Source organism: Athene cunicularia (genome assembly GCF_003259725.1).
Source record: "Athene cunicularia isolate RWA chromosome 20 unlocalized genomic scaffold, athCun1 chr20_part1, whole genome shotgun sequence".
Classification (NCBI taxonomy): Eukaryota; Metazoa; Chordata; class Aves; order Strigiformes; family Strigidae; genus Athene; species Athene cunicularia.
In genome coordinates, this window is record NW_020799125.1 from 11,334,039 (window position 1) to 11,342,299 (window position 8,261).

An 8,261-nucleotide genomic window follows, 5' to 3' on the forward strand; every position below is an offset into this window, starting at 1 on the left:
GCTCTGCCACCACACTGAGATACAGCCGTTGTGCAACACGCCTGGTCACCCGCGGACTCATCAGCCATAGACAAACCTGGATTTCTTACAGGGATAAGAAGTCCTCTTTTCCAAGGCTGTCACATTTGCAGAGCCAGAGACGTCACAGATTAGGTGGGAAGCTGGGGTGGCTCAGCCCAGTGGCCGTGACATTGATGGCAGAAGGAAACGGGGACAAGGGAAGGTGCTGCAGATACCCGTGGGCACACGAGAGCCTGGCAAAACAAGCGCTGCTCTTTCAGTTACACCTGGGCAAGGCAGAGGCAGACAGTGGAGCCAGCACGTCCAGGGCCTCAGGGACACAGGGCTGCTCCCTGAAGAGCAGGGCAGGGTTTTGTACCCACTGACTCCATCCTACAGGGCTTGACAGATTGCCTCAATCAGGAGGTTATGCCACAGCACAAGACACCTTCTGGACAAAGGGCCAACTCTGCTTTCTCTTCCCAGATTTCACTGCATAGCGCCTACTACCATCCCCTCTCTCACTTCGGGAGTGAGAACGTTAAAAATAAATACAAAAGTACAGAGAAGTAACAATGGAAATGGCACACCCGCTCAGAGGGAGCTTAGAGGTGACACGTGCCAGCTGCACCCCCCGCTCTCTAACCTTCCTCATGCTAACTTAAGTTCTTAATCATTTATATTTCACCTCCCCCTCCACCTCCCACATGGAAACAAAAGATGATTCACACACCAAAATAATCACCTGGGACCTCCAAAAGCCCACAAATTCCCTCACTGTGGTCTAGGGAACTTGATAAGGAATTTTCCCAGTTTGGCATCTGGGTCTGACTCTGTCCCCTCCTCCTGTTCATACTGGTCCCCCAGCACAGAGGGGGCAGAACATGCCCACACACTATTTTTAGGACTTAAACTAATTGATCACAAGACAAACAGAATTTAAACATTTGAGGCATCTGAAAAATCCAGATACAGATGGGAAGCACCTGTGGCATCAGGGACACTGCCCCTGCCCTCTCTGGTGGGTGGAGAGGTGGATTTTCCACCAAGCAGGGAAGTGCCTTTATCACGTTTGGTGTAACCAGCATCACATCAGAAAGAGCGACCGGTGGTTAAAGCCCACTACCTGGGCTCGCCTGCGGAGAGAGGTCAACACGGTTATAGTACCAGAAGAGACCTGCAGCAATGGGTTTTCCCTTACAGGAGGCAAAGAGCGAAGCTGCGAACTGAAAGCTCAATTCCGGCACCCCCAACAGCAAAGTATCCATGCCCACACGCTGTGCAAGACATGCACAGGACCTCTGACATGAGTGTGAGTGCCGCGGCCCGCGCAGCCGCCAGCCCTGCCTGCTCAGCGCCGTCAGGGTGCACAGACACCCTCCGACATTTGGGCATCTCTCACAAGATAAGAAAACATTTGTAAAGCAGACAGTGAAGGAGCTTTCCTCCTTTCAAACTGCTCAGATCCAAAGCCAGAAAGTGCAGAAAGCAAAACTACAAGTGTCTCTGGCAGAGCTGTTAGCCCTATGGCACCCTCCAGCCCAAGCACTGAGCAGAGGCACTGCTGCCCACGAAGAGGAGGACAGCGCAATGCTCGTTACCACCCCAGCACTGACACAGGTGGACAGCTGGGTACAAAACCCAAAGCCATGACCCGCCAAGTATCTGCCAGCACAGGCAGAGGTGATACAAGTCATAAATCTGCCAGCACAGGCAATGCCAATAGACACAATTTCACAGTAGGGCTCTAGTTGGCTTCACTGTTGGGGCTCTCCTAGAAGACTACAATGGTTCAAAGTGAGAAACACATTCACTGAAGCAAAGAGCTGGAAACAACTGTTAAACCTTTAAAGCAAGGAAGAAACAAATAAAAGCCTGCAGTTTCCAGGGCATTATCACAGGTCTGCTCTCCCAGAGAGAGGCTACAAATGCACACAAAACTAGAGACTCACAGCAGGGCTTGGCAAACGGTTGTAACACACCGCCCGGGCAGGCACCACTGTCCACCACCAAAGTGCTCCATTTCCCAACAGGTGCAAAACACGTGCACGAGGACAAGTTACAGTGCTCAAAAGGCGTTCTCAGAAACAGAGAATCACCTTGGGGACATTCCTCACAAGACAAGATGAGGTCCTTGCCCCCCACCCACATACCAGGCAAGTATATACTGCTTCTTGCAAAAGATGCTGAAAACCAGCAGAGATGCAACTCAACTGGCCAGTTTCCTAAGCATCTCCCTTGTCTCTGCCATGCCAAGGGATCAGAAGGATCACATCGATTTTGCTACCTGGCAGAGCAGCAACCCCAAAGGCTGCTCCAGGTCTTCTCCAAGAAATGTTTTTACTTCTCTGCAGAGAAGTAAGCTCTAGCTCTCCAGAGTTTACAGGTTTTCCCCCGTGCTGTGCTGAGGCTAATGGGGATTGAGGTTTTTTTTTCCCCTTCAGATTTTAAATCAAAAGCAAAGCACTTTGATCCACTTTGAAATGGTGCAATTAAACCAATTTCTGAACAATTTTCAGTTCTCTTCTATAGGAAGAATTAAGCAAAGCCATGCTTTTCAGTATTTTGAATAGGGAAAAGATTCATACATCTATGTAGCTCTCAATCCATCCCCCCAAGCAGGGAAACTGAAGAGATTTACACTGACATGTAAATCCCTGCGACAGACTTCTGTAAAACCACTAAGAGGCACATCCAGAAGGCAAAGAAGTGCATCACACCTTCTGGAAGTAGAAAGTGTGAAAAGGAAAGAGATGACAACCGCCTCCCTTTCCCTAAATCTCAGTCATAACTCCTGCCCTATCTTGGCATTCGTGTGCCCACTGCTGATGTCAATCTAGGTAACACTGGTGTCACGCAGCACTTGGAAGACCCCACGGCTATATCAGAGATGGCAACACTCTAGAGACCAACACCACATCAAGGGTAGTCCAGTCCATGGATGTCAACACAGTTGCCTCTGCACACCACAGCACTACACAGACCTCACACACAGCCCGACAAAGAAACTGCCAGATAAAAACGCCGTTACCTTCCTCCAAGTCGTTCCTCAGAGAAGCCTCCAGCAGAGCAACACTGGCTTCAAAAGACACTTTCTTTCGGTTAACAGCATTTCTCTTCTTTTCATGTTTCCGCTTCTTGTGCTGCATCTCCTTCTCATACTGTGCCCATTTCTTCAGCTGCTGAGCCCTCCGCTTCTGGGCTGCCCGCAGCCTCTCCAGCGTGGGCACCTTATCCAGCAGCTGCAGCTCCGTCAGGAGGTCCACGTGGGCATCCATCGCTTCTGCCACGAGAGAGGGGGTGAAGGATGTCCCAGCGGGAAACAATGTCCCACCACAGGTCCTCGGGATCACAGCTGCCCGCTGCTATACCAGCATCTTGAGGCCGAACTGGGAAGAGCCCATTCCAGCTTCTGATGAGAATGTGGTAGAAACCTGAAAAGAGGAGGAAAGTGTTAGGGATCAAGTTTCATCATCCTGTGCAGTCAAGCAACTATGACCAGCCTGCTGGAAAACATGGCACACAACACCTACCATCTCAAAAGGCAGCTCACTTTAATTGCTTGGTTGTTCTCACCGGCCTTTGTGATTTTGCCCTTCACCCTCTCCAAACACCCAAGCAAAACCCTCTTGATTAAGCAGTAATTTTAGAGTGCACTTCATTCATATCTGTAGTTCAGGATAGCCCTCTCGTGAGCAGAAGAAAGTCTTAATAAGCAAAGATCTTTCACAGTATTTGATGTCACTCCTCAGACAACTCAGGAAAGATTCAAGGACCGAGACACATCCTCCCCTCCAGCTGGCCCCTTCCAACATAACTATCACCCCGCGTTACAGGTGTCCTCCACACAGCAGCCAGGACTGCTCACTGATGCACACCAGCAGCCACTCCGAATAGCACAACACAGGGCAGAAGGGACCAAGACCGCAGTGGCAGGGCCCCGGGCAGCCACAGACACCAGATCAGACCATCCCAGCACAAATAACCCAGAAGCCCGAGGCTGGAGATGCATAGGGCTACCCATCCGGCACCCCAAGGCCAGGCAGGTTTTCCCAGAGGAGCTCCACCAGGAGCATCATCTGTGCTCTTCTAATTCATCCATTGGCCCCCTCTCACCCCAGCCCTAGCCGAAGGCAGAGAGATAGGATATGGCTCCCAGACAGGTATTACTAACACTTAAACTGCCTCAGCTACTTAAAAACATGGGAGGTTGTGTTAATTTCTCTGTTTTTTTCAGGTTTTCTTCACCACATACTAGCTCATCTTGGTTTTGCTGTACAGAGTCCACAAGCACAACAACAAGAGCAGTTAAATCACAACCCCAGACTCTCGGTGTGACCATGACACCAGCGACCTCTGAGCAGCGCTACCCACAGAGCCATCAGCCAGAGAACCCATGGGCAGCCACCCAATCATCTGCTGCACAGGAGAAGGAAATATGTCCCAGATTTAAGAAGCAGTCCAACAGGGAAAAATGCATTTGAAATAAAGCCAATGTCACAAGCAAATTGAATGAGTCTTTTCCAAACAGATCCATGCAAAGCACATCAAGGTGAGCATGCCAAATCGAGGTAAGCTGCAAATAACCATGTATGAAATGAGAGCTTTTATGGTTCAAACAGCTTTAAGGGGGGGAAGAAATAAAAGAGTTGATGGGGAAGAGAGACTGTGGAGAGCTCATGTATTCACAAGTACCTGAGAAAGCCCCAGCAAGGCAGCTGAAACCATTCCTTGCTCAACTCTCCTGTCTAAAAGAGAGGAAGCAACTGTCTTGTAAGTAATGGATGCAAAGCATCTATGGGAAAAATAGCAGCAAAAGAGAGGTAGCTAGACCCAGATGAAAGATGTGGTGAGGATACCAAACCTTTCCCATCCAGCCAAGCCAGGAAAAGCCACCATTCATCCGTCTTCAGAGGGCAAAGCAGCCCAGTTGGGGAGGCATGACTCTGAGGAGCTGCAGGGAAACATCCATGGCACACAGCACATCCTCCACGTCCCAGTGAATTTTGCAAGGTTGATACATCCACTCCTTCCAAACACTGCTACAGACCTTCCACAGGGGTTTGACCTTACCTATAAATATCTCAGCAGACTGACAGCGAGGCACACCATTTCCTCCGTGAGATAATTGGTTTGAGAACTGAAAGCAAACAAACTCAGCCAGAGCACGCAGGTGGGTCCTGGGCAGTTGCTTTACCCAGTAAGTGGCCAACAGAAGGCTAAGGGCAGCTCCAGCAGCACTTGCAAACCTTATTTTGAGGCTTTCAGGATAGACCTGAACAAAAAACCCCTGCTCTATCCCATAAGAATTTAAGATTTAAAAAAAAAAAAAAAAAAAAAAAAGGTTTAGTTCCACATAGGGGTAAACCCAAATCCTTGCTAAGTTTTTCATGAGAGATACTACCTAGAAATTGAAACACTTTCCTGAGATGGAAAATATCAACTCGTAACTTTAACATGCCACTGGAAAGCAAGGGAAGTGTGTCATGGCTTAAGAGCGCAGCACAGCTCTCCCTGCCCCCTGCCCGCAGCCCCCACCAGCCAGGACTCCCCACGGCCCCCACAAACTCTGCTGACAACACAGCGGTGTAAACGCAGCCCACTTTCCAAAAAGCTTTTATTCTGGGGCAGACACGTTTTCCAAGCACAGGTACGGGGCTGGAAAGCTCTTCACCACCTCCGGTGAACTCGGCAGGGCTCCTGCCCCTTGCAGGCAGTCACGGGAAGGTATCTTTTTTGGCGATCTCCACTCCAGTAACGCAGGCTGCAGATCTGAAGCCCCATTTACAATACCTCGAAGGAGGGGAGATAAGGGCAGGAAATGCCTCTCGACATACCACACGCGGCACTCCCACCCTGATCCTTTTCCAGGCCACTTATGCCATTGTTCGCTGCAAGATGAACAAATATTTTTCCAAAACACACCTGAAGTAGAAATGAGGACCTAACTCTGAAGGTTTATTAATGCAAAGAAACCTTATTTCAGTGTTTCCCTGCTTATCAAAAAAAAAAAAAAAACCCTGGAAGTTTCTTGGTGGTATTAGGACTGCGCTTTGGAAAAAGCAACAGGACATTAGATTTATAAGGAGAGCAAAAGCATCTGCTTGCCCATGTTCCAGCTTTCCTGCATGTACCTTGTCCTCCAGCAGCTCCTCTCGGAATAGAGCAAAAGGGAGAACTGAGTGACCTACAGAGAGGAATGAAACAGAGAGAGGAGATCCACAAACACCAAGAAACATCTACCACCAGACACCAGCGTCTCCTCAAACCAACCAGCAAATGAAGCTCTAAAGGAGCAGAGAGGACACCTCGAGAGGTCTTCCTGAAAGGGTGACAGCTCAACTTCTCCCAGACTGAGGTACAAGTCCCCTAGCACCCTCCACAGACCCCAGAGCCTCAGACTTTGGTTCCATCACTCTGGCTGCCTGTTTTCTGATGACCTAGTTTCTTCCCTGTACCAAGAAAATGGCACATTGACTTCTCATTGTACAAACTGGTCAGTCTAACTATAGCACGGTTTCAGGCCCAGCATTTGTTTACCTGCAAAGTGACACAGAAGCTCGCTGTGTGGGTGCCTGTGGTTTGCAAGGCATCACATTTTGGTTTCTGTTTTATTTAAAGAAGTAAAAAAAAAAAGTGTCGTTCCTTGCGTTGGACCGAGCTGAGTTTCCATGAGCTCAGCAGATCTGCCTGCTGCCGTGCCGAGCACATCCTGCCAGACACATGCAGCCCACGGCCCCGCAGGGACAACAGTCGACTATTTCAGGGGCCAAAAGGAAGACGAGACGCTCGCTATTGTATTGCACTTGTGCCATTGCTGTCGCCTCGGTGCTGTGGCAGAGAAAGACCTGCTGAACTGTGTCAAAGATCAGTCCCTACAAAAGGCGTGTGAGGGTTGGCAAACACAATCTTTTTTTAAAAAGTCTGCATTTCCTCTACATTTTGTCTCACCTCAGTACAAAGACTCACCTCACTAAGCTCAAAAGGACTTTCAGGGCACTGGTTACTCACTTGCAATACAACAAGAGACGGCGATTCTGTGAAGCGAGTTTTAGTGAGTCAGTGGCTGCAACAAGCCACCTACCCTGTACCACCAACCCTGCCGGGAGGGGTCCTTCCCCTTCTTCCCATTTCACATTTAGAGGCTGGCACTTGCATCCTGAAAAGGAGAAAACTGAGTGCACTAATTTTCCTGTTCCAGTACATTCTCAGAGCTGTCCCTCTCAACCTTCCTATGAAGGATTCAACTTGCAGACACTATGCCATAATACTGCTGAGGTTGGAGCTGGATCCATTAAAACAGCCACACTGCTGAGTGATGCTGAAGAGCCTCCTCATCTCCCCACCAGACAATGAAGCCTGGAGCTACGACCTGCAAAACCTCCATCATATCTCCCCAAGGCACTACTTAAAGCACAGCATGGCACTGAAGCAGAACATAAACATAAGAGCCCTTCACTTAAGTGTCATCAACTGACATCGATTTTATTGCACTTAAAAAAAAATTTAAAATAAACACAAACCTTGGAAGTGCAACCCTTGAATGGGACACCTTGAAACAGAAGAATTCTCTAGTTGCTGAACTAAGTTATACATCTTTCAAGCAAAGGTAAAACTCAAGACCCAGGTACATGAGCGGCCACTTCTGAAGTCAAGGAGATCACTCTCATTCACTGGATTGCTTGTGAGGAGGCACCTGCAGGATTGGGCCCAGCTGATTAGGTGAAGCATCTGCGTTTGCAGCATAAAGTCAAGTCAGTGGCATGAAGAGTGACAGAATCTGCCCTCTCCTCTCTACCTCAAGCAAATCTTCTCACAGCTGGAATTGGAAACTAAGCACAAAAGCCTGCATCACGGATCTGAGCACATAGGCAGCCTGCAGAGGAGGTGGCTGATCTATTTATTTCACTAAGAATCAACTCCTGCACCATGGCAAGGTGAGGAATTGCCAAATTTACTCCTTCTGCTTTATACAAGGGCCAAGGCCAATCTGTGCTATTTGTCCCCCACAAAATGCTAGATAACCAGCCCATCGCAGCCCCTTTGCTGAACCCATTCTCCGGCAATGAGCACCAGTGAAGAATTCACACACAGGCTTCTCTTCCAGGAATCATCTTCAGGATTGTCACTGCTTGGTGATACAAAGCAGCCAAAGATGTGTGTGCTGTATTGCTGTTTCTGCTGTTGGCCAGGATCTCCCCAAGGTCTGGAGGAAGCACCAAAGCAGCTCTTCATCACTTTCTCCCGGATGAGGGAAAAGC

The 8,261-nt window shown here is 48.9% G+C and overlaps 1 protein-coding gene across 1 annotated transcript in view; it reads right to left on the reverse strand.

The window, feature by feature from the left end:
- Positions 1–3,429, reverse strand: part of PPP1R16B (protein phosphatase 1 regulatory subunit 16B) — a 46,279-nt gene extending 42,850 nt beyond the window's left edge. Inside the window, exon 1 of the mRNA XM_026862084.1 lies at positions 3,032–3,429. Coding sequence (XP_026717885.1) covers positions 3,032–3,278 — 247 coding nt within the window. The 5' untranslated portion in view covers positions 3,279–3,429. The remainder of the gene's footprint in view (positions 1–3,031) is intronic.
- Positions 3,430–8,261: the final 4,832 nt, after the last annotated feature.